A 26914-nucleotide genomic window follows, 5' to 3' on the forward strand; every position below is an offset into this window, starting at 1 on the left:
TGGAAGCGCACAGGGAGAGAAAGAAAAATAAAACGCACAAAAAAGGAAAAAGAAGAAAAAAACACCCAAAGTCTAAAGTCAGGAGGGGGGGGGGGGGGGGGGGGGGGTTCGCTCATCGACTTCGTTCACTTCCGACTCTGCGGTTCCGTGCTCTTAAGACACAGTGCTCCACCAAAGAGTTGACGCTTGGTTCGCAGCACACCCTCGCTCTTGGCCTTGGAGCTGTCTCCTTCGTCGTCCACTGCAGGACCGTGAAACGCGAGCGCCTGTGGGAATGTGGTGCCCTCTGTCGGCATCGGATGGAGTCTCTGGCACGACATCACCAGGTGCTCGATGGTCTCCTCCGCGTCGCCGCACGCTCGGCATATTGCTGCCTGTGCTTCTGGTGTTGCATCGAAACGACGGCGGTAAGTACATCAGTGTTCGCAGCGCTCCGGCACGGGCCTCAAACAGCAATGCGCTACCCAGGCCGTTGTCAAAAATCTTTTCGGGTCCGATGCTGTTTTTGCACTCGCGGTACACAGCCAGTGTCAGTTTTTCCGCGAGCGCCTGCAGCCATTGGCGATTCTCTTTTTCCTGGACCCGTCTCCTTGCCTCCTGATTCCATGCCGTTGCCGATTCGGCACTTAGTAAAAGGCGCAGTAGCGCCCCTTGCGGCGAGGAGAGGCGTTTTGCCTCAGCCGCTACGCTGCCGCGCGCCTCCGTTCGCGCCACTAGATAAGTATTCTAGGGCTCCGTGCGCTGGTATGGTGGCGCCAGCAGCGACCACATCGCCAGCGCCGCCTCGTGGCACTCGCCGCGTTAACCGGACGCTCAGTCGCTCAGTCACGGCGGGTCTCTCGAAAGGGAGAGCGCGCGCGCCCTCGAGACTGGCCGTGGTGGCCCTGCGCCTTCCTCCATGCCTGATGCGTTCGCGCCAGCCCGGCCGCATAGCAGACGCGCACTGGCCGCGATGCCATTCTAAGGCAACGCCTTCTTCTCTGCGGATTTCAACGCATTGAAAGCCTTGACGCCACCACTGCTGCATTTCGTTTCAATTGCTTTCAGGTTGGGCTGATCACCGATTCCGAGCAACCATGATTGTGTTGCAGTCCCGACGGCACTGCAATATCTGGCAGCGCAGTTGAGCTTATTGAGATTAATGAAGTACCTTTACAGTTTGAGAGAGGGCCCCGCCGCGGTGGCTCAGTGGTTAGGGCGCTCGACTACTGATCCGGAGTTCCCGGGTTCGAACACGACCGCGGCGGCTGCGTTTTTATGGAGGAAAAACGCTCTAAGGCGCCCGTGTGCTGTGCGATGTAAGTGCACGTTAAAGATCCCCAGGTGGTCGAAATTATTCCGGAGCCCTCCACTACGGCACCTCTCTCTTCCTTTCTTCTTTGACTCCCTCCTTTACCCTTCCCTTACGGCGCACTGTTCAGGTGTCCAACGATATATGAGACAGATACTGCGCCATTTCCTTTCCCCCAAAACCAATTATTATTATTACAGTTTGAGAAACAAGGCTCTGACCCAAATAATGAAATCAGCTATGTAATTTACATCCACTGTGACATCGACTATGTGAATGGTCGGCTAGAAATGCGAAAAACGCAAACTTACTACACATATATATCAGATGATAGTGCTCTACATCCTGCAGGATCGACACTTCTTTACTTTGTGTATTCCTCTCAGAGAAGCATAGCTCTAAGCATACAAAAAGACGATGTGTTTCTTGCTAAGTATCTTCCACAGGACTTTAATTTCAGGAATTTCATGAAGACACCAATTACATGAATTATTTTGGTCGTATTTCTGTTTTGGTAAATACTTAACTATAGAAAGGCCGCCGCGGTGGCTCAGTGGTTATGGAGCTCAGCTGCTGACCCAAATGACTCGTGTTCGATCCTGGTTGCGGCGGTCGCATTTCGGTGAAGGCAAAATTATAGAGGCCCGCGTACTGCGTGATGTCAGTGCCCGTTAAAGAACTCCAAGTGGTTGCAATTATCTGGAACCTCCTACTATGGCGCCCCTTATAGTCTTCGTTGCATTGGGACTATAAACATAATTAAAATCAAAAGATTAATTCCCGAAATTAAGGGTTTAGTGATGTTGTGAAATCCAAAAAAATATATAGAGAGAGAAATTTGAACCACTCTCTATTTCTTTTTATTCGTCTAGAACAGGATTTGAGATCTCATAAATGCAACAAATAAAGATACAAAATTTTAAACCACTGAAGGAAATAAAATGATGCAAATCAATACACAAAAGCTTAGGTGAAACAATGTGAAAAACGACATAAGCACTCTCAGAAGTACGACGTCGCTCCCACTGCATACACACACGCACGAAAAAAAAAACTAGAAACAAAATTGACACGCTGAACCACAGATGAGCATAACAAACGAAGACTTAAACTTCAGATGCTAGCTCCAAGAACTTCACCGTAGACCATTTCCTGTAACTGACTGAACGCATTCCTTCGCTCTACATAAAGACATAAAGCAGCTCCTGCCAATGATGTCACGTTCGAAACACCCCAGTCAATGTAAACCCTTTCCCAGTTCACTCTCATGAATTTAATTCCACAGTGCACTCATTTCCAGCATACCCTCTGTGCATGAGCTAGCATGCACGATGTCCAAGAAAAGCGTTTAAATATATTCGGTACCTTGACTGCAGTGTTTTTATAGCTGTTATGACATTGGGTAAACACAGCAGTAGGTAGAGCACCCGTTATTATCCAAGTTTGTTTTCGGCTTCGGACGAAACACCTCACCGCTCGCCTCGCTCACTGCAAAATGAACCAGAGAGCTACGTTGGCTGCGTCACGGCCACCTGGATCGGCGCGCGCGGGGAGAAGCCCCGCAGCCCCGCCGCGCGCGCGTGATCGAGGCGGCCGTGGCTGCGTCCGCCTTTCGCCGCCGCACGTGGCCAACGCGAGCTCGTGTACTTCAACGAATTACCAAGTTGGAAGCATCGACCATTGCTATGATTCGCAGAAACTGGAAACGCGCCTACAAGCCTTGAAAACCCGCGCTCAACACCTATACGCGTTAGGACTGATGCTTGGGCGAGTTGGTATGCCATGTTCAAGAAGAACAGCGCGAAAAGACAAGGACCACAGGAGATACACAAAGACAAGCGCTGACTTTCAACTAAAGATTTATTGCTCGGAACGTGGTAATAAATACATCAGGCTCTAAGCAACAAAAAGAACACATAGGAGTGATACACACTTGTCCACGCACACAAAAAATACCAAACAGATACAGCAGCATTACTTCCTTGCAGATAGAAATTCTAATTCTTTCTTTGACAAAGATAAGGAGGGACTACTGATACATGCGTCATTTAGCCGGGCGATTTCAGCAGCTTCAATGATTTCTCGAGTCAGCGTATTGGGGTGTCTACTTAACACTTTTGTTTGTTGGAAGAATGGTTGGCACGTTTTGCTTTCGCAGTCTCGGCAGTGGATGCCGAGGTGCCCTTTAACGGTATTATAAACAGTGATATTATGTTCTCTTAGGCGCTCGTTCACACATCTGCCCGTCTGGCCAACATACTGTTTCCCGCACGAAAGTGGAATAGAATAAATGACACCTTCTTGGCATGCAACAAACTTATTTTCATGCTTTATGGAACACTTTTTTGGCGTGAATTCATCATTAACTCGTTTACACAATTTCCCAGGCTTTTCAGGAGCCGAAAAAACAACGCTTACTTGAGCTCGGTTGCCTATCTTCTTTAGCTTATGGGAAAATTTATGAATGTAAGGAACAACTGTTGTTTTTTCTTTTTCCTTGGCAGACTCTGTCAGATCATTCTTGTTGTTTTTGCTTAAACTTGCGAGCATCGATTCAGAAACGGACACGAGCAGTTGCTTGGGATATCCTGCCTTTACAAGGCGATCAGTTTGCTGGTTGAAACTGTCTTGTTGAGCATGAATGCAAGATTTATTTAGAGCGTTGTAATAGCATGACTTAGCCACGGAACGTTTAACTAGCTTGGAATGCGACGATGCGAATGGAAGTAGAGGCTTGTTGCTTCGCGGTTCAAACGACCAGCAGGTATGATTCGGCGTAAAGCTGAGTCTAAGATCAAGAAATGTAATCGTATTATTTTCAGGAACTTCGGAAGTCAACGTAAATGGATGAAGGTACTGGACAAAAATATCTTGAATCTCTTGCTTGACTGGTTCAAAATTGTGGACATCGGTGTCCAACAGAACAAGGAAATCGTCAACAAACCGAAAACAGCGCAAGGCTTTTGACCCTTCTAATTGTCGTTGGAGCCTTCTGTCCTTTTGTGCGAGCAACAGATCACTAAGTACGGGCGCTATGCATGAGCCGATGCAGACTCCTTTTTTCTGCAGGTAAAGAACACCATCCCAGATTGCAAATGTTGAATTTAAATACACTTCAAGCAGTTCTAAGAACCCTGAGACTGAGATGCCTGCCTCATTTTGGAAGGCAACAACGTCGTGTTTTTCGATGCATTCTTCGATACATAAAAACAGCTCATCATGCGGCAGTGAATAATAAAGGTCTTTTACATCAAACGAGCAAGCTATGAGGCCTTTGTTCTTATGGGTTTCTAAAACCCGAATTACGTCCTGTGATTTTTTCACCAGAAAGGGATCGTCTAAGGTCAATGAATTTAAAATCTTCTTAAGAAACACTGCTACACATTTTTGCCACGCGCCGTTCTCAGAGACGATTACACGGAAAGGACATTCCGGTTTGTGCGTTTGGCATGACGCATGTATCAGTAGTCCCTCCTTATCTTTGTCAAAGAAAGAATTAGAATTTCTATCTGCAAGGAAGTAATGCTGCTGTATCTGTTTGGTATTTTTTGTGTGCGTGGACAAGTGTGTATCACTCCTATGTGTTCTTTTTGTTGCTTAGAGCCTGATGTATTTATTACTACGTTCCGAGCAATAAATCTTTAGTTGAAAGTCAGCGCTTGTCTTTGTGTATCTCCTGTGGTCCTTGTCTTTTCGCGCTGTTCTTCTTGAACCTATACGCGACGCCACTCCCCGACCTTTTGCCTACCACGAGCTCGCTAGCGACTGCAGCGCCACCTCGTTTGTTTACAAACATGCAGGAGGTCCATATTTCTAGGCACTATAGTACCAGCTAGTAGCCGGCACCGGCGGCGCTGCTCTAGCTGCTCGGCAAGCGCGGCGCGACCCGTCTGTTCAATTGTATTTGAGCGAAGTAATTGTGTTCTGGTCACTTGCAATGAAATTTTAGTTTTTTGCACGTACCGCAGTTGTTGCAGTTAATGTAGTTAGCGTTCACAAGTAACGTAACAAGACGCCCTCGGGAAATATTTTATTTTGACAGACTTGCGTCGCCCTCGAGTGTCGCTTACGCAGCATGATGCGAGTCGCACGTTAAACTTCATTTAAAGAGGAATTAAGTAGCCTATGAGAGAGTAAAATAAATTTATTTGCGGCTTTTTACTTCCAGCTCTGCGTGCTTTTGTTATCGTTTGTTTAAACAGTCGAAAACGCGTGGAAGGCGCCGTCTGGCGCAGAGACGTCGTCTGCTACGGCGCGGGCGCGCCGCGACCGCGCAGTGATGTGCGCATGCGCGCATATGTTGCAAGCGGCCGCCACAAGAATCGCTAGCTACTACATCAAGTGGAAAGGAGAAAAAAAAAAGGGAAGGTAAGGGCAGCAGGTTTTTCGCGCGCACGGCAGGCATCTACCTAGAGGAGGCGCTGGCTTGGTAATGAGCACGCTAATATAGCTTTACAGACTATTCATGAACGTTGTAGTTAAAGAATAGTTAGCGGCCTCCGCGTACAGACGCAACCAACTGAGCACTATTCGATCAAAGGCGTCCCTCATAGCCTGAGTCGTTTTGGGACGTTAAAACCCCATAAACCATAAAAAAACTACTCGGTCAAGGCGGTCATATATAACCTCCCAGTAATGAGCCCACAAAAGCAACTCAGCTTATAAGCTACAAAAGCGAGCACGAAACAACGAGAGTTCACTGTGTGAGCGTGTGTTTGAGGAATAAAGGGTTTTACCACTAAACGCACTGATCATGGTGCTTGCTGCGGCATAGCGAAACGGTGATATCGATACGACATGGAATTCAGCAGCTGGCGCTTCTAGCCCTCGCAATGGAAAAAAGGGAGGATTGATTTTTCCCTTTGCAAAACAAGCATCCAGTAGAACCCCGCTGTCACGTTCGCGGTTGCTGCGTTTTTCCCGGTGCTATAAGCTTTTTTTTTTTTCAATGAGCCAGATAATCCAGATGCCACAGAATGAAGCCCCTATATCTCCCTAGATAAACGATCTCGTCCTTTGTCGATAATCGCGCATCCATCGTACAGCTGGGGTGCAGGTGTCGCTTTTGCATTTCGTGCAGTGTTTGGCAAGGTTCCCGGAGATAGCAATACTGCTCATGTTATTTTTGTGTTCTTGCAGCCTGATATTTATGCATGTCCCCGTTTGACCGATGTATTTCTTTCCGCAAGACAGGCTGAAACTAATCCTCACGTTTCTTGCGCCACAGCCAGGTGTCATATATTCAGTCCCCCTGTCTTGCGGAAAGAAATACATCGGTCAAACGGGGACATGCATAAATATCAGGCTGCAAGAACACGAAAATAACATGAGCAGTATTGCTATCTCCGGGAACCTTGCCAAACACTGCACGAAATGCAAAAGCGACACCTGCACCCCAGCTGTACGATGGATGCGCGATTATCGACAAAGGACGAGATCGTTTATCCAGGGAGATAATTGAAGCCATTGAAATGACAGTGCCAAGGACTCCTGTGTTAATTCGCACTTCGTCTATCTAAGAAAGAATTGATACCCCTAAAGGGCAGCTGGCCATGCGTTTTGAGCGGTGGCTTGATCTCTAGCTTCGTATTTCTGCGTTTTAACCTTTCTCGTTTTGTTTTGTTTTTGTTTTAACAGACTTTTTACCCTTTTGGCTACCTTTAAGCTTCACATTTGTTGAATGTGTTTCCCTTTTTATGTGTTTGGCCCTCTACACCGCAACATTTTTATCGTTCTTTTACTATCGTTTTCATCAGTTTTAAACACTCAAAACGCCCTTTTGTGCCATACTTTCGCATCCTGTTTAATCCTTCATCTGGTCCTTCTCAGTTTGCATGACGGCCCTCTACGCCGTGCAGCTTTTATCGGTTTTATCGCCTTCACCCATCTGTCATTCCCAGCTTCAGGTTTTTATTAATTTTATCATTTGACGTGACTATCCAGTTTTCCCTGTGACCGCGCATGTCTCAATGTTCCGCACCCCTTACTGCCACCATATGTTTGTGCTCCGAAATAAAGATTCAGTTGACAGTCAGCGCCCGTGTTTGTTCTTCCATGTTTGTCTCGATCCTGTTTCGTACTTATAGCGCTGTACCTTCACCATGCAATACCAACCAGCCTGTCAACGTACTTACTCTTCTAAACAGAAACTCGACCGCCTATATTTGTTACATAATGCAATTGTTGCATAATTCTCTTGTCGTACGTCGAGAAAGTCATCTCACGACGGTATGTTTACACCGTCCCGGAATTCGTTCGATGCGCAAGTAATGGCGACGCCCGTACTCTATATAGGCGCTTGTTCGCCGCTGGGTTCGACGACTTCTGGAAGGAAACACCCAGGCCAACGCCAACACACTTACGGACCATGCGATTTTTTGTGCGTCTGTTGGCACAATTACATCGCTGCTGCGACGCTAGCGCGATCGAACGACAGCACAAAAACTAAACTATGCCGCGGCAGACGGCACAAACAGCGCTGTACGAAATGCGCTTGTGTGGGTTCGCTCCGAAAATTTTGTTTCTGTCAACCGCTTTATTCTTGTCGCCTGCACCTTAATATACACAATTTCTAGATGCCAATAGGCGATGATTCTATAGGATTAATGCGGCCACCGCGATAGCAGCGAAGAAAAGCACGCGTACCGCATCTTCGCACGCTCTAGACATGCTCCCTCTTCACTGCTAAATCCCCAGCTTCCACAGACAGCTGCTCAGGCTAACGGAGACTCGTCACAGCGCGTAAAATTTCTGAAGCGTTGCACACATACAGAACTATCGTGAGAATCACACAGCCTTGCTAATTCCAGAGAAGCATATGGTGCATATGTCACAATAATAAAAAACTGCAGGCAGCGCTGCACAATTTTTTTCACGCTAAACATTCGGCTACTGCATTTCCTGGCTGTTCTGGTTTTTTTTTTCTTTTCGCGGTCCCATGAAAAATGCGGCAGCAATGTTCTGTTGCATTCAACGCTTTGGCGCATTTAACAATTATATATGAACACGAGTGCACACTCAACTCTCACTTTAGGTTGTACATGCAGCCCAAAAATTGAACTTCATATTGTCTCTGGAACTTTAAATAAAATAAGTAATGTTTTGCTGTATATCTAATGAGATCAAATCATCTTTGGAATACCAAATTTCATCTATATGATTCAGCACAGTAGCATACCAAAAAATCGTATATTTAGATACCGAATGTACATGACCCATAGGGCCATCCTCTCCCAGATGCACACAAATCACGTACATCACCCACCTGGACGATATGACCACAGATGTCACACATGCCCAAGAATGCTGATTCCGTGGCTGCAGCTAAGGTTTTCTGCCAGGAGAATGGGTAACAGGGTGAGCTGATGCAAGTTGACCGCTTGCAACAGAGAAATAATCACTAGAGAAATGCATCCCAGTATGTGCACTCACAATTGCAGATGAACTAGTTTTTATGCGAAGCATATTAACGTAGGCTTCGGGCCTTCGCGCGACGCCCGGCGGTGGCCACCATTGACCCTGAAGTGGGGTCACGTGACATGACGTCACGTGATGACGTCACACAGGCTGCAGATGGGGCCTCATATCGCGCCGTCGGTCGCCTCCCGGCGGTGGCCACCATTGACCCTGAAGTGAGATCACATATGATGTGACGCCACGTGATGACGTCACACCGGCTGCAGATGGGGCCTCATATCGCGCCGTCGGACGTCGCCCGGCGGAGGCCTCCACGCTTCGGTTCGCGCCGTCGCGCGCGACGCGGCGGCGGCGCCACCATCGCTGCATCACGTGATATGTGACGTCACGCCAGGGCTGAAGCGGCGCGCGCACGCCGTCGAGTCAGTCTCTGTGCCCACAACCGCGCCAGCGTCTTTGCGCCGGGCGTGTATGCGGTCAAGATGCCTCCAAACGCTAAGGACGCTGAAGACTCAGTGGGGAAACAGTTTAGATTTGGTGTTGTGTAGAAGTGCTCAAAGACAATACAGAATAAGGGACGTGCAAACCCAGAGTCATGCATTTACGGACCATAAGAGTGTGTTTGTCGGGCTGCAAAGGATGAAGTACGACGATTAACCTAAAACCACGTCTCCGTTACTTAGCCCCATCCACACTGAGGCAGCTGCTTAACATGCTTCGCATCTACTGGGCTTAACCTTGATAAGCCTCCAATTTTTTATTGCTATGTGAAATATGTAGTAGTCATACGGAAGAAGAAAATAAGTATGGTATGTATTGCACAAAACAAAAAAAAATAAATGCCATTCAGCAGGTGCATGTGAGCGTTTTCATTTGGAAAATATATATATGCCAAGCCGGATTTATCATCTAGAAGGTACTCTACATGCTATTATCACTCAAAAATTGGTGGTCTACACTGTGTTTCTCCAAAGATGTGACAATTTTTAAATAGATTTTTTTGTGTTAAAAGAGTGCGTCAAAATAAAGCTAGCATGTGTTATTTAACCAGCAGGCTGGTAATCTAATATATAAGATTTAATTTTTTACCAATTACAGTAATGTGCCTTATTTATTGAAAGGTTAATTATAGCTGACTATAATATCCGCATCAGTTTTTAGATTTTTCAAAATATGATTCTCGCTGCGGCTTCAGCGCAATGAGTTTACTGTCACGAGTAGGAAGGAAACAGCCTTGGTTGTGACGGAGAGTCGTTGAATTCAGAAATCCGAACCGGGGGTTTGGTGATTAATTCCAACACCTTGCTTGAGGGTCCGACAGCAGGGGTATAAAATACTAACGCAGTGGGGCGCTGCCGTGAACGATTAGGGGAGCTGATCAGGGGGCCGTGGAAGTAACGAGGGCTTCCAGTGTGCAACCAGTGCCGCAACGCTAAGTCCGCAGGTCCGAGTAAGGGATATCTACACTGCCTCGACCGGGAACCATCGGATCAGTGAGGGCTTCTGGTGGGCACCAGTACCGCAATGCTGACTCCGACGGCCCACGGCAAGCTCCGGAAAAGAGGGGTAAGACCAACGCTTCCGTGCAGCCCTGGGACTACCACCTCCCGTCGCTGCCGACTGCCCTTTTTTCATACCCTACAAATTGCGCCACGGGAGTGGAAGAAGCCGCGGAAGCCGTTAATTGTTTCCAGGTTTGAATTTCTGACCGTTGCTTTCCCTGTCGGACCTCATCGCAGGCTGTGTTCACTTTATTTCTTCTTCCAGGGTACAGGTGGCGCTGCTGCACTACATTACAGTGCCCAAATGGGCGAAACCACATATACTGCACCCGTAACCCCAATCCTCCAAACAACCAAGCCACCAAGCAAGACAGAAGGGCTTGCAGCCACGCCTACAAATGTGTACCCAGCTATCTCCTCTAGCAGTTCCCGCCACGGGCACTAAAGTATATATACTTCATTCATTGTTACTGTTTTTCCAAGTTCAGCCGGTGTCAAAGGAGATCTCTTCTAAGAGTTATTCCTTATAAAAGAAGAACTAATCGAAACTAGGGAACAACTCGCACAGATAGATTACAGCAGAAGCCTTAACACAGCTGCAATGCATGCCTGCAGGCTTTCGACTGGTACCAAATGAAAATGCAGGCAGTTTAATCTGACATATCCGAGCTGAGACCACATAGAACCCTGTGGTTTCTCTAGCTGGAGACCATTGGAAATCTGCCATGCTTGTGAAGTTGACCTACTGTTGGTCCAAGACAGAAGGATTTAGCTTCTATTAAGTTGCTAACTGGAACTATTTGCCGTTATGTTTCAGGTGCACCTTAGTTTTGATTATAGTTTCACTTAGTTCCAGCTGGAACACTGCTTTGGAAGAGAAGGTGTGCCATCACATATTAGCAACCAACTGTGATTCTTTGTTTAAAACTGTGGCGAACAGGTTTCTGGTTGAAACTGGGTGATCTTGGTTCATATGAGCTGCAACTATGTCAAATTCTAAATTTATTATGTAAATCCAGATGGCAATTACCCAGTGAAGGCAAATCATATTTCACCTTAACTAGCTCATAGCACATCTTCTCGACCGCAGAGAAAAAAATAGGTTTAAAGCTCCTTCAAGTAAGTGCTGTAGCAATATAAGACCCATTTCATTTTCAATGAAAGATATGGAATTTTTATCAAGCAGAAAGATACAGTAGGGATTAAACTGTAATGTGGGACATAGGTCATATGATTACTTGGGCATTACAAAGCTGAACTTTTCTCATTAAATAGAAGAAGAAATAATTTGCTTATTATCAAGATGTCAGGTTGAAAGCTCTTGACATTTGTTGTTATCAAAGCTGCTTAGGCTAGAAATCTATGAAAGCATACATTGTACCCCATTAAAGGTGAAGCATGGAAGAATATACATCAGATAAGCCTGTGCTCAGTGCAAAAATGATGCAGACAGCACAAAAAGTGCCAGTAGCTCCTGTAGAAGAATTTAAATGCCCAGATTGCAGTATAAATCAATCATAAATCAATATGTTGAGAACAATGCTTGCATGCAAAGTTTCAAATCAGGTCATTTATTGAGCAGAACAAAATAAAATGTACTTCACTCGTCCTGTCTATACACTGATGAAAAGGCATGAATGCCCGACAATGTACCAGACCTCTTTCCTATTCGTCTCCCAGTCTGAAAATTGTAGATATATCTGCAGACTATATAATTACTGCAACAGGAAGCAAAAGAAGAATCAAAAAAAGCAAAAGCTACCAGAAAAAATTATCCCGGGCACAACAAATACAGTTTATTTTTTATTTTTGAAACATTGCAGTCACAGTGGGAATGTGATTTCGCAAGAAGTGTGCTATCAAGTAGAATTGCTTTTACATGACATGGTTTGTATTGTGCCGTGGTTAAACATCTTCAGTCTCACCTTATCTATGCTCTTTCCGAAGATGCCGTCTGGGAAAGGCACTTTCATTTACCTTCCACACGCACATGCACACAGACAACAGCGGCTTTTTCACTGCCAGAAGACTGCGAGTGGTAATGCAGCAAAATGTTGAAAATTAATACAGCAATTTCAGTTGCACTTTCAGGCTGTGCACAGATGTCACAGTAAAGAGCTCATTGGGTGACCCATCAAAGTTGTAGGGTACATATAAGCCAGCGTGTTGCCTTCCTGTGCCTAGCTAAACTTTGAAGTTCAGCAACTTTCAATGAGAATTAGATTTTTTTTAAAAGTTTGATTTCTAAAAGTGCTGACGAGTAACTGTTTGTAAAAAGACAAAGGAAAAAATGTAAGACCTAGAAACAGGAAAATGTGAGCAATTGATGACATAAGGTGGCTATTAAAAACACATTTCAAACATTCTTCAAGCTATATTGTCCACATGGCAATATCAACATGGACATGAAACAAATATTATAATACCTTATCTAAGAGGGCTATGTCTGAATTTTTGCTTTTTTTTTCATTGATACTAGCCACAGACTTCACATTAATTCAAATTCTTTATTTATCCAAGAAAACACAATAAAAGTGTGTCCAGCACAAAAGTGTGTCCAGAGCAACCATGGAATCTTCCGTAATGTGATACAAACATAAATTAAGTGGTCACGTCATAATAAACTACTACTATAATATCAAAGAATATGAGACGATATTTGATTCGGTTCACATGTTCTATAGGTATACAGCTGCAGGAGAAAGAACCATGGCTAAGTAAAAGTACCAATGTATCTATAAGCCTTCCTGAAACAGATCATTTCCTTGTGTGTTAACTGAAATTACAGTCAGAAAACCATTTAATCACATAATTTACGTTCTCCTGCGACTAATGCATTGCTGTCTCGAAGTGTGCTTGATCTGTGAGCAATACTTTGCTTTCCATGCACTGGAATACCAAGCACCTTAAGGTATCGAGCTGAAACCATTAGTTATTAATTTTTTTTAAAGAATACAAATGGTGAAATAGAATCCAGTGGTTTACCAGCCTCTGTATATATTGACAGTTTATCATCAGGTTCAGTTTGGTGATTTAATCTAACAATAAATGATCATGCAAAAAATTCTTAAGGATAGTGAAAAAGGGACCTCAAAAGCAAAGTGAATACAGTTTGCTTGGTAAAATCTCATAGCCCACCGCATCAATGATTTTCTGAACATTGAGAAAGAAAGCGCGGTTAAACAATTTCTCAAATAACGAATACAGCTCATCTGCAAATTTGCCAACAATTAATGCAATCCCCCTTCCTGTAATATAGCCATGTTGACGATTCGAAAAAACAGAGAATGTTAAAAAATTTTGTCATGCATTCAAATAGGAATTTTTTCGAGTATTTGTGATGGACTCAATAACAGGTAAATTTATCAGTTGCTCTCAATGCATTCTTTTGCGTTCCCTTGAATAGTGACCCACATAGAAGCTTTACAGATCATATTACAGCATTTTCCTGAAACTCATCAATCAAAAATATCAGAATCTAACCTGGCCAGATTTCCTTTCCAGAGCCTCAGAATATACGTTAAAGCAGGTAAAGGTTTTTTAGTGTGCAGATGTTGTTGTGTTGAGTTAATCCCATTCCCGCTGCAAGACTGAAACATCGAATGAAATTATCAGCTTTTTATGCAGGATCATGCAGCAAACTATCAGTGCAAGGTGACACCCTACCTCTTCCGTGAAGGGGCTAATCTGTGACATCTTTGCGGGTTTTGTTTTTTCAATTAATAATAACAGTAACAATAATAATACAATGCCTTATATACATTAAAACAATGTTATGTCTAAGAAGGGCTTCTAAAATACTTCAGATGCAACTGCAGCACAAGCACCCGGGTTCACATAAAGCCGACACAAAATAATCATGTTGTGGCAACATGAGAGGATCTCTTTTGTAGCCTTCCTGTTCCGGACAAACCTCCCACTTCCCCCCCAACTTCGTATTCTTCAGTGCATCCTTTTTAAGATACACCTATCACCCCTGGCCATTGTTTTGTCTACCATCTCAGAGTCTTCCCTGCATGCCCCATTAGCACCAATCCCTGTGCTAACCTGGAACGTTCGCTTTCCTCCTGCCCCGTTGCCTTTCAATTACAGCATTACCCACAGCCTCAGACAAGCTGATATTGAACAGTTGGCTTTGGTGACCCTGGCACAGGATGTCCATGGCGCTTCGTGCGATGTCATAATAAAGCTGTTTCTCTTTCTCTCACACACACACCTGCGGCTGCTGCAGCATCCGTCCATGCGTGTCTTCCTTAATTGGAATGTGGATATTTGCATTGCAGTTACGTCCAACGTATCAAAACAACATGCCTAAAACATCGTTTTCCTCCTAATATATTTTGTATATATTTACTGGTGATTATATTGGAGTGCTTGTCTATTACTGGCTTGGTGGGTGCCATTTATCAAACTTTCCTCCCTCTGCATAAATCAAATGGATGATTTTTTGCTTTGTATGATGTCTTTAAATAATGCTGCTCGTTCACCTACTTCTTTTTTGTATTGTATATAGGACAGTTGACCACTTGCTTTTGTTCTGCTGTTCAATATGCAAGCATTGGGTATATGTGTGCAGTTTATGTCAAAGTTGACCGAGCCCATGCTTATCATTGGTGGGGTTTATGGGCTTTATCGTCCCAAAGTGACTCAGGGTGTGAGGGACGCTGTAGTGGTGGGCTCCGGATGATTTCAATCACCTGGGGTTTAACATGCACTGACTTATCGCACAACAAAGGGCTGTAGCATTCCATCTTCATTGAAATGGGGCCAACAGGGACAGGATCAAACCTACGTCTTTCAGGTAAGCAGCTGAGCACCATAACCACTAAGCCACCTCGACGGCTTGCCCATGCTTTTAATTTAGTGCTCTGGTGTATACATTGCATTCGTCATCACCTTTTTGGTCACCTCAATAAGCCACTAAGAGCAATAGCTTTTAGTGGCTGCTCCCTTCTTGCAAGAGAAGAAAATTCAATTTGAATTTGAAAAATATTACGTAATAAAATATTTCGTTTCATCACCTTAGTTATTTACTCTCAAGGCTCAAGGGCATTATTTAGAGAAATGGGTGAACGGAACAAATTATTAACACAACAAATCAGTTACAGCTTTCTTTAAGGTGATGTTATTGACAATCACAGCAATGAAGGCAAAAAAACGTGCTTGCAATCGTTACTTGTGTGTTGAAAAAATGAACTGGAATATATATTAGTATGACATGAGAGAACACAGTCTTTAAACATGTGATCATTAATGTGATGAAATGTAGGGCTCATTGTAGTGCTCATGAAAAGCTGAACATCAGTGCACAAGTGGAAATAAGTAAATGTTGTAAAACAGAAAACAAGACTGACTGTAGTGTTCAAAACTGAATTGTAAACAAAAAGAAAACAGGCAAAAATTTATATTAAAGCAAACGAAATATCAATATTCAGTCATGACAAGTTTGGCGTCAAAGGACATTGGTAATGTTTAAAACATCTTGGCATCCTAATATCTCTTCCAAATTTCAGCACGAATTGTGAACAATTTCAGAATGTGTGGTAAAATAATTATTTTGATCTAAGTTTAATACTAGTCTTTGCTGCTTTGCCAATGCCAAAGACTGATAAAATTTTTCGCAAAACTTGTAATATCTATAAGTAAAATTTGAAACACTTTATGTATAACATGACCATACCTCGGAATTGTCAAGTTGAGATTTTAAGCAATCGTCAAAAGTGTCTGCCACTCATATTAATAAGAGAGCAAGAGCTGCACTACAAACTATCCAACATTAAAATAACCATTAAATTGCAAAATCAAATGGCCCCAGTCGAAGGATGCATTGTGCTTCTGTAAATTCCAGTGGTTCCCGTTAAGCTGGTCCCAAGGCCTGATCCCAGTTCTTTTAACAGCACTTCAACGAACCTTAACAGAAGCACAAAGTTAGTGTACAAAGTGACCTGAAATTGTGACTGGTCATGCGCATGTCAAGGACCTCATTCCAATAGCAAGTGCCATACATAAATAAATATCGACACAGTAGTAAGGTTTATTAAAATGAACAAAAGCTTTTCCTTGATGCCAACCAATATGAATTTTCCAATTTTGAGTCTCTCTTTGTGACACTTATGGCAAAGTGAAACGTGCCTTCACAATTACTGCTGCTTATATGCATTTCTTACAATGTGACTTATTGAGAAAGTTGGCTTAGATCTGAAGAAAGCATATAAGTCTGAGTAGTGAAGGTGCACAAATAAGAAATGAAAATGTGATAAATAAGCTGCAACAAACCAATATTTCATATTGAGATTGAGCGCTTGTGTCTCGTGCTTGTCAATTTTCTAGTTCACTTTCTCCTTTTCGTGTCAACATCCCTTACGTACAGGTATCTGAAAGCTTTCCTAGCCCACTGCTTTTCCCCCGTTTTTCTCAATCTCTTCTCAAATGCTATCTTACTGCTAGCTTCTCTGCTCTCGAATGATGCCCATCTCATATCACCCTGTGCCCCCTGATTTGGTGTACTGCCATCTGCTCCCAAAGCTAGCCTTGCCTACGCCGCATTGTTTCTAACCTTGCTTGAACATCTGGTCTCATGCACAGCACCGCATTGCCAAAAGTCTAGGCTAGGAACCATCACCCTTTTCCAGATCCCTCTTACCACTTCAGACCTATTTTGATTCCACAGTGCCATATTTTTCATGACAGCTGCATTCCTACTAGCTTTATTCATTGTACCTTTTCAGCAATCTCTATATACTGTGTCAATGAAAACAGATTGTCCTCCAACCTCCTCTGTTTCCGGAACCCATTTTGTAGTTCCCCTAGCACCCCCTCGTACTCCACCCAAGCCTGCAGTCTGTCCTTTATAATCTGCATCACCGCCCTATAAACCACACACTTCACTGTTATGGAATGGTAGTTGCTTATGTCAGCTTTGTCTCCCTTTCTCTTATATATCATGTCCATTCTACTTCATCGCCATTCAGTGGGGGCTTTGCCATCCACTATAATTTTGTTCACTACCTCTTTTTATGTTTGGTTGGATTTTGGTCCTTGATTCTTTATTAAAATAATCGGAATACCATCTGGTCCTGTCGACGATTGCCACTAGGAACCTTCTTCTCTTGTCGTAACGCGAGCGCATGGTTGCGCTCTTTGGAGTGCCACTGTGTCCGACATGGCCGTGCATCGAAGCGAAGTGGCAGATGACGCGAAGCGCAACGCCCAGGTCCATGGAACTTCTGCGCCACTCGGCTGCGATGAGTAGTGGTGTCGGACGCAGTGGCCCTCCAGAGAGTGCAGCCACGCACTCGCATGTTCAGGGTGGACGACCCTGTATGTATGGGACCGCTGCTCGCTTTGACTGACGAATGCCTCGGGGACTGTAGAACCACCGTGCCTGATAGTATTTCTGACCATTGCCACATGTTGTAATGAATTCACATTACTAACTTGCCTATACTCTGCGCAAATGGAAGCTGCAGGATGGAAGCTTGAAACGGATGAACGCACATATGCCCACTCGACCAACCCATAAATTACGCGAAATGAAAGCGTATTTTCATACGGTGAATTACGACAAGATTTTCCTGAGAAAGCTTCGAAAAGACTTTCATTTTTCTGGAGCGCCTTCGAAGGCACAGGCACTACACAAGTGCGAGCACACAGACCACACAAGCGTCCTTTCACAACGAATGTGCCACACCACACGTCCAGAGCATCCAGAGGCCGATGAAACAAGCAAGTGATGCAAACCGCCCGCGTGACCGCGATCCACAAATCACGAACGACGCCAAGCCAATCCATCCATGGGTGAAAATAACGCTTCCGTTATAATGCCAGCCTTTTGTTCTGGGGCTGGAAAAAGCCGTAGTCGAGTTGAGATGGGTCAAGCTCATGGAGTTTTTTTTCCTCCATGGTCAAGCTGTCTAGTAGCCCACCAGTGGTTCCCTTGTCCCTCCTGGTTTTCTCGCTGCACGGCACGGTGGATATCGCGCATTCTTCCCTCCGTGTCACCACTGCGTGGTTGTATCCAACGGACTCTCTGTCGCTGTTCGACCTCCCTGCCGTGCAGCGACCATCCAGTGCTCACACCTCTTCGTACCAACCATAGAGTTTCCTACTATTAAGTAACAAACTCTATGGTACCAACGCTGTGTAGTGGCTCCTCAGTGACGTTCCCTTGCTCGCGCGGTGTTTCCACCATGCTCAAGTTTTTCTCGTGTCTATTTGAAGACTCGGTTATAAAAACTATTGGTTCATGTACAATTCCTGATCACAATCTGAGAGAAGGGCACCAATTGTCTGACACCTTCCAAGCCTCAAGCCCTGGATGCAGCAATGATCAGAGCCTGCAATATGACGAGGGCAGTTTTTTTACACTTTCATTCCTGTTTGTTTGTTTTTTACGCGTACTTCAGAAAAACAAGCCAGAATTCATGCTGTCAAAACAGAAAGAGAGGTTTATTTGATAGAAAGGCAGAGAGGTAGGCCTGAAGGCTCATCATCTTGCCTAGCTGCTACTCCGTACTGGACAAGAGGGGGAGAGGTTAAAGAACGAAGGTTATGATGGGTATATACCTATCATAACCTGAATATATATATATATATATATATATATATATATATATATATATATATATATATATATATATATATATATATATACAACCCCATCAGGAGAGCAGTGATCACAACCTTGAGTCAAGAGCTGTGGCATGCAAGGGACACTGTAGCACCTGCGTTGCCTGCAGAGCTTTCCGTCAGTCTGGCCAAGCACTTAGTACAAGGTGCTCCGAAAGTGGCACGCTCTCAAAATACACCAAAGAAGCAGCCAAGGCCCCGACCTTCAAGCGCATATACAGGGCGTACCGCAAGTACATGCTCTACAGTCTCAGTGACACTACGAGAACTGCCCGAAGCAGGAAGCTTCCCTACCCCAAGGAACTTTCTGCTAGCATTTCAAGGTCATTCGGTCTTTAAGAGTGCCGTAATGGCTCTGTTGTGCGGCCGAAGCGAAAAGCCTTGACCAATATTGTACCTACACATCAAGAACATTTGTAACTCTATGCCTTAACTTAGAGTCTTCTACTTTGACGGATTCAAACATGAACCTCCTATGCACTATTTGCCAAGTGTGTAGCACAGTGTCGACAGTACTGTGATTATTTGTATGTAAGGGTGAGTGTATATCCATCAGTAACTTGCACACTGACGTCAGTGTGCAAGTTACTGATGGATACTCTCACCCTTACATGCAACTACTAAACTCTCCAGTTTCTGGCTACAGCAAAACACAAAACGGCTTAAGATTACCATTTATCTATGATTCCGGACAGACAGAACACATCATGGAGCCCTCACACGCAGGTAGAAGCCAATATATCTACCTATAAATACAGAACACTTGCAAAGAGATTTAACGAAAGTAGCAATAAACAAGAGCATTGTGTGTTCACACATTTCATAAGAAGTATGGCAAAGTGCAAGTAACTCAGAAAAATAAATTATGAATGTCAGATGTTTTATTTTTCAGGTATATTTGTGGCTTCCAGTTCTGCATCACACTGCTGTAGATACGCCCTTTAATTGTAAAAAAAATGTGCAGGCCATCAGGTTTGTAATGAGCCATGCTATGTGGGTCTTGCATTTCCAAAAAACATCTGATTCCTAGAGGAGTAATGGTGATAGTTCCTTTCTCCCTTCAAAGATTTGGTACACTGCCGATAAAAAATAAGCCACACACTGCACTGTGGCCTAGAAGCAAACCAGGTGGCCTGTATGTTTTGGACAAACCATCTACAGCCGGCCAAATCTTTAGCTAGCATGTGTGACGACCACTTTTTGTGCTCCTGCACTTTACGCCGAAGCAAACTTGTGGAAAGCTCAATATTAAGCACGGACTTAGTGAGCCTGTGCTTAGATTTGATATTTTCGCAAGTATGCTCCGTCATAAACTGCAGGAGCACAGAAAACACATCTGTCACGCACGCTAGCTAAAGATTTGGCTGGCTGTACAGGTGCAGCCAAAATAATAGAGAGTACGCTTTGGCATGTGAACTCCTCTCATGCGTTCTGTTCAGAAGATACAAAGGTTCCTTTTGCACATTCACGAGCATATCAACAACATTTCCAAGCATATGTATTAAGTTCCTCCAAATTTTTTTAGTTAAGGCCCAAGAGGAATTCGATCACCGAGGCACGGGGCCCCGACTGTACATGATGCTGAACCTCAAGCACAGAAAACATTTTGTGGTTATTAAATGTGACAGTTTTAATCATGTGATGCTAATTATATGCCAGATTAAACAACAGAGCTCTTAAAACTGAGAAAGCTTTCTCATTTTCTCGTCACTTAACAGCTTACCTAGCAGCAAAACACCTGTACCTTCTACATTAGTGTTTCCCAGGCACGTATTCAAGGTGGGGCTCAAGGGGGTCTGCCCCCCCCCCCCGAAACCGAGCTCAGTGCCCCCCCCCCCAATACGAAAAATTGTCTTGGGCTCCTTCTGAAAAACACTGCTGGCCACATGCCTGGTGTTTGTACTAAAAAGGGTATATTTATCTTCAAGCATGACCACTGCACTAGGAGGTTGACTTCTAAAAACAAGTACCCAGACTTCGCACTGATAAAATATTGCACCATGAAGCCAAATTCAAATGAAGAGTTTGATGGAAGCCAGTCTGGTGGGGATGATACATAATGAAAAAATAACCGGCACTAACCAAAAGAAGATGACATGACATTTCGGCTGCCACATAGGAGCCTTGCTCACAATGAGCCTTATTCCAAATTGAAATGTTGCGTTACAGGGAAAAATACCTTATAGTCAAATTACATCATGGCTCACCCACAGAATTAACGCAGTCGCTTCAAGGATTGTAGAGGTCTAGCAAGAGAGTGTTAAAAAAATGTTTAGCAACTGAAACAAAACAGTGGTAGGGGTTTAACATAGTTAAACCGAGTAGACGTGTGAAAGCATGTGTTCATTCTTCAATTAGAGGGGACACTTAAGCTCCACCTTAACGATATGAGTCGACAGCCACTGCACTGGCTGTTTCTATCGCAGCCAGTCGTAGGGATTGTACGACCCGTGTTGCTTTTCCCGAGCAATTTCTCACAACCAATCAATAATTTAACTAGCACCTGACAGGGCAGGTTGTGAAGACGCCACAAAGTTATGTGACCTAGATGGTGCGATGCCCTTCTACCATTGGCTGCAGCTGGTGCAACGCTCTTCCGAACTTACCCAAGCTTCCTTCCATTGGCTGCAGCTTGAAAAACGCTCCTCCGAACTTACCCACGCTTACCCAAGTAACCTGGGTAAGCTCAGGTTAGTTCGGAGCACAAGACAAGGCGGCAGTTTTCTTGCTAGGGGTTGGTATGTCTGGAGTAGTGCTCTTCCACTAAAAGGCTAACACTTATTTTACATGCGGATGGTCATAAGAAAAACTGAAGCAACATTTGTGACACCATAACGACGCTCATAAAGTTATGCAAAAGATAACGCTAGTGCACAAAGAGCAGTATGCCAGATGGCTGCACCGACAGCTGCAGAGAAAGCATGAATCATTTTTTAACAAACAATACCAAGAACAAGCAATAAAACAACGGTGACCAGCAATCTAACATTGCCTTATGGAGGCACAAATCCAGCAAATGCTGGGTAATGTTAGTTTTAGTAAGCCTCGCAACCTATTTTCACAGAACCGAAGAGCCACTGCGGTGGCTCAGTGGTTACGGTGCTCAGCTGCTGACCCTAAAGATGCGAGTTCGATTCCGGCCGCAGCGGTCGCATTTCGATGGAGGCAAAAGTCCAGAGGCCCGTGTACTGTACAACGTCGCTGCACGTTAAAGAACCCCAGGTGGTCGAAATTTCCGGAGCCCTCCACTATGGCGTCCCTCATAGCCAGAGTCGCTTTGGGACGTTAAACCCCATAAACCACAAAGCCAAACATTTACTGCCATTTTCTTCAAGCTTTGTAAGGCAGCACATGCTGTGCTACTGGCGCCACGCACCAATCTTTTCGGCCGAGAATGACACCGTGCATATAGAAAATAACAATGCAACACTATGTGACAAATTTCAGCTCTACCATGCCATGCAAACCAAGAGGACAGGTAATATTTGGTATGATGACCATTCACAACTGGCGTACTCTCATCTTGAGCCAGCTTCAACTAGCCATGAAATCGGTAGTTAGTACCGACACTGGTAGTTAACATTTTTTTTTAAATAACCAAGCCCACTGAGCTCAAGCCACGATGGCACCAGAAGTCTAAGAAGCCCAGCATTGATCTACACAAAGGTGAACACACCAAGCTCACTGAAAGCAAATCAGTCCCAATTTGCCAAGGAATTCCTCCGATACACGTAGCAAACCTGGGGAGTCAGGTATTCTTCATGAATCAAACAAGCATGCCACACCACCAGACAAGTAATGACACTCTGCAACTTGGTATCTCTCAACAGTTTGTTGAATGTGCTGAGCAAACTATTATATCTAGAACCTAGTCGTCGAACAAAGCCTTTTAAAATTGAGAGATCTACAAACAGGACACCAACATCTTGGTGGCGGCGGTGCCATGTTGGTTGGCTGATGTTAGCTTCCGCTCCCTTTCCTGTACCATGCACATCTTTACTACATGTTCAGGGTCATCCGCTCCTAGCTTGAACATGCAAGAGGTGTGGCTGCGCTCTTCGGAAGGCCAGTGCAACTGATACGGCCGTCCATCGAAGCAGAGTGGCACACGCATAGACGGACCCAGAACTGGTGCTTCTTGTCGTCTGCCACTTCACTTTGATGCACACATGCAATGGACATGCTGGCACTCTGGGAAGCACAGACATGCCGGTCGAACATTCAAGCTAGAGGTGACAAGCCCTTTACCTGCCCTACCCATCAGTCCTTACTAAACACCATGCTGAACACTATAAGACATTTCGGTTAAAGGCAGCGCCTTTGCTGCAGAGTACCCCATGCAGCTATTGCAATAACGAAGTGGCATTGAATTGCTCAGCATGCTGCTGCAAGGAAGTGTCGAAGAATTGCTCTTCGTAAAGGCAAATCACTATAGAGGTGGCCACTGATTCCTTTTATTTAAGTGCACCTACAGGGGCACTGATGTGTGTCCAATTCTTGAAAGTAGCGAGCCATTAAGCTCCCACGTTTACAAGCATCACGGTGCGCAAGTGCAGGCAAGTGAACCAGTCCAAACATCAAAATTTGCCGCAGCGCTTCCTGCCCGTGTACTTCGAGTCGGGCCGAGTCTCCTTGCCCTGTCTGCGACGACGCTCTTTCTTCTCCTGAATCCAGGCAGCGGCGCTCTTGGGGCCCTTGCCCCGCAGCTTCTTGAGTCGTTGTTTTCGCGCTGTGCATTCAATCTGGTCCTGCTGTTCGGCGGACGTGCCAAGAGCAGTGGGTAGCTTCTGCGGCCCACCAGTGAAAAGCACGAGGAACATTTTCTTGGCTTTCGTACTGTTCGGATAGTCAACCACAAGTCCGCCCGTAAAGCCTGCGCGCATAGCCTGCTGAGTGAGCAGCTCTACTTGATCGGCGTTCTCTGGATAGAACTGAAGCACTGCCCGTCGGCCACGTCCAAGACAAGCGTAGAGCGAGGAGAAAAAGGCATGCAGACGCTTCACGGGGTTGTGACTTTTCTTGTCCGCGTTGCATAACCATTGCAACGCTGATATGCTAATAGCGCCATCGAAAGCCCCAGCGCGAAAGCACAGGCCTTGGCCTAGGTCTCCCAAAAGCATGTCACCTGCAGCTTCCCGTTCCTGTGCAACATTCAGCATGGCACGGCTGATGTCAACGCCGACCCAAACATGACCCTGTTCTTCAATGACATCGCCACTCAGGCCGCTACCACATCCGAGGTCCAGGATAAGGCATGTTTCGTCATCTGGCAACGCTAAAAGCTCCACAGCACGCTCCGACATTGCCGACTGAATCTCCATGATACGTGTGTTGCTGGTGTACTTCGCCGCTTCTTGCTCACTGTAAAAAACCTCAGGAGGAGCTGAGTACTCCGGCCTTCGGGACATTTTGAAGCCGAGTACTTACACAGTCTGCAACAAAGACGAAAGAACCACACAGTCAGGGCTCTAGTCTCATCATAACTTAAAACTAACACTGTCATACACGAACCTCGCACTTTCACCGCGATAGCACGTGCCCACGTGCCTACAAATCCGATGGAAGTTCACTCTAACCTTGCTAAAGCAGCTAGTGCAAATATCCTGCAAATCCACAAAGTGGATTGCCTTGACCGAGTTTTGACAAAAATTATTAAATACTTCGACGATACGACCCAGAATGTGCTTTTTTGTTTCTGTTGTGATAATCAAACAGATATATTTATATTTTATTAGTTATTTTAAAGCATTTTGACGCAGGTTGAGTCAGTCGTTGCATTTTCAGTCATCAGGTGGCGAGGTGGCCAAGGTGGCTTGTCACAAAGATGGCGCCGTACACGTTCTAGTTCACTGTACCCATGTGCTTGCCGAATCGTTCCATTTGTGAACTACACTCGAGTTTCATTCCTCCGTGGATGTGGACAACAGAATGTGAAACTTTTATCCTGAAATATATTTTGGTGGCTGTGGTGTGACTGTTTGTGTGGCTGGTTACACCAACGTTGGGTTAGACTGAGCGCAAGCAGTGGGTCATCAATTGTGAACAAATGTTTTCAAGTCGATGTTGCGTGCCAGTGAGATTGACGGCTCTAACGCGGAGCATTTTGTGCTTGTCGCCAGGGCCGCAGTTGACGAGTGCGATTGACTTCCCCCGTGCTGCCTACAGGACCGTTCCTAGAACACTAGCTGAATACAATCATTTGAAATCTATTGTACCTCTACAACCATGCAATCCCAAGCTGCTGCGTGTGGCCGTCGTTGGACAGCCGAATGTGGGAAAGTCAACGTTGGTGAACACACTAATGCGCTGGAAAGTCTGTTCTGTGTCAAGCAAAGTACACACGACTAGACAAAATGCAAAAGCCATCCTCGTGGATGGGGAGACACAGATCGTGTTTCTGGATACTCCTGGGATTGTCGACATCGATCATGGCATGAAGCATCACCTGGAAGCGTCGATGATCGTTGATCCTGAGCATGCTCTGCTCAACGCTGATCTTGTCGCTGTAATGGTGGACGCATCCGATCACTGGCGGCGCCATTCTTTCGACAGAGAGACGCTACGATTACTCGAGTTCAACGCGCATTTGACTTCAATTTTAGTTGTGAACAAAGTCGACCTCTTGAAGTCGAAGCGCCAAATTTTGGAGTTCACGCATTCCTTGACGGGGGGCATAGTTGGAGGAGTACCCACATGCCGCTCCCGAACAGTGAAGCGGCGACTGACCCCCGAGGAACTGTTTTCAAGAACAGACGAGATGTTAAGAACGGGTGACTTGAATCTCGAGGGGGAAACTGTGGGCCTGAGAGTTGATCATTTAAAGCAGACTCAAGGCAACAGCAGAAATTCCTGGCCCAATTTCTCCCGTATTTTCATGATATCTGCACTGAAAAACGACGGCGTGAAAGATATCAAGGACTTTCTTCTTCAGTCCGCGAGACCATCAGAATGGATGTATCCGTTTGAAATGGTGACTGATCAAAATCCACATGAGCTAGCAACCCTTATAGTGAGAGAAAAAATCTTAAACCATTTGTCTCGGGAGGTACCCTACAATGTAGAAGCAAAAGTAGCCATGTGGGATCTGGATGCAGCTGGAGTTCTGCACATTGTTATTGAAATCTTGGGGAAAAATAGACGGCATGTCAAGCATATTCTTGGTGAGGGTGGGAAAACTGTGAAGGCAGTCGCTGCTGAGTCACGACAAGATATTGCCGCAGCCTTTAGGTCTGATGTGTCCCTGAAGCTAATTGTGAAGAATTCTAGTGCAGGATAAAAGCTACCCTTGATCTTTAGTTTCATACACTATATGCTGAATTATGTTGTTCATGGTGTTGAGAAGAGTAAAATAAGTGAACCTGAAATTCTGTGTGGTTATAAGGCACCACATGTGAAGTAAATGTGAAGGAATTATCTGCATTATTAGAGTGAATAAAGCTGCTTCACTACACAATTAGTCGTGCATGGGCTTTCTGTAAACACAGCTTGAAGCTGTTGTCTTGCCAGTCATATAGAACACATAGGCCGAAACTTTTTATAATGTTAAGGTTTTATGCACTTTTTCTGTTGCATTAATGCATTGTCAATGCAGATGACAACAGTCCTTTTTTAACATTAAAGAAAATGGCATTTTGACAGAAAACTCTCAGTTACCTTAGCAATTAACCCAACCAAAGTATCATGTTCATTAGTAAACAGTGGTACATGCGTGCTAGTTAAAATGAGTACCACTGCAAAAGCATAAGTGTACAAATTAATGACAGAATGTGGGTCCTTTGTTAGTTTGGTACAAAAAGCGAAATGACCACAAACATCAACTTCGCTCATTGTAATTATTAATATGCACAGTAAATATTCCTTGTCACCTATAGCCTTAGTGACCACTTCTGTCATTTTCTCTTCACTTTTACCTCCTTCTGGAGGTATTACATAAGGGGTGGGGTTACAGACATTTGGGGAAAAAAAGTACAGGTCATTGCCTTTGAAATTGGGTTTAGACGGCTTCAAGGAATGAAGGTTTGGCATGTTATAACGGCGACTTTGTGGGGAAGGGCATTCCAGTCCACAGTTGCTCATT

The 26914-nt window shown here is 44.7% G+C and overlaps 2 protein-coding genes and 1 long non-coding RNA gene across 4 annotated transcripts; 2 read left to right on the forward strand and 1 right to left on the reverse strand.

Annotated features, from left to right (window-relative positions):
• Window positions 1-192: 192 nt before the first annotated feature.
• LOC144113769 (uncharacterized) lies at window positions 193-15397 on the forward strand. Of its 2 annotated transcripts, XR_013310855.1 has the most exons (4): window positions 193-407; window positions 10152-10273; window positions 10475-10655; window positions 14302-15397. It is a non-coding gene; the product is annotated as an uncharacterized LOC144113769 (long non-coding RNA). The 2 variants fall into 2 exon arrangements; XR_013310854.1 differs by lacking the exon at window positions 193-407 and having other exon boundaries at window positions 9915-10273.
• A 7870-nt stretch (window positions 15398-23267) lies between these two features.
• Window positions 23268-24448, reverse strand: LOC144113770 (18S rRNA (guanine-N(7))-methyltransferase). Its single transcript, XM_077647080.1, has 2 exons — window positions 24349-24448; window positions 23268-24269 (listed from the first exon to the last, which is right to left on the reverse strand). Exon 2 carries the CDS (start codon window positions 24243-24245, stop codon window positions 23415-23417), a length of 831 nt encoding a protein of 276 aa, XP_077503206.1. The 5' UTR covers window positions 24246-24269; window positions 24349-24448; the 3' UTR covers window positions 23268-23414.
• A 203-nt stretch (window positions 24449-24651) lies between these two features.
• Window positions 24652-26290, forward strand: LOC144113771 (GTPase Era, mitochondrial). The gene has a single exon (XM_077647081.1). It carries the CDS (start codon window positions 24884-24886, stop codon window positions 26111-26113), a length of 1230 nt encoding a protein of 409 aa, XP_077503207.1. The 5' UTR covers window positions 24652-24883; the 3' UTR covers window positions 26114-26290.
• Window positions 26291-26914: the final 624 nt, after the last annotated feature.

The sequence above is a fragment of the Amblyomma americanum genome, chromosome 1 (assembly GCF_052857255.1).
Source record: "Amblyomma americanum isolate KBUSLIRL-KWMA chromosome 1, ASM5285725v1, whole genome shotgun sequence".
NCBI classification, from domain to species: Eukaryota; Metazoa; Arthropoda; class Arachnida; order Ixodida; family Ixodidae; genus Amblyomma; species Amblyomma americanum.

Bases quoted from the DNA above. Each gene is read 5' to 3' on its own strand.
- LOC144113770 (XM_077647080.1), bottom strand. From the start codon at position 24,245: ATGTCCCGAAGGCCGGAGTACTCAGCTCCTCCTGAGGTTTTTTACAGT.
- LOC144113771 (XM_077647081.1), top strand. From the start codon at position 24,884: ATGTTTTCAAGTCGATGTTGCGTGCCAGTGAGATTGACGGCTCTAACG.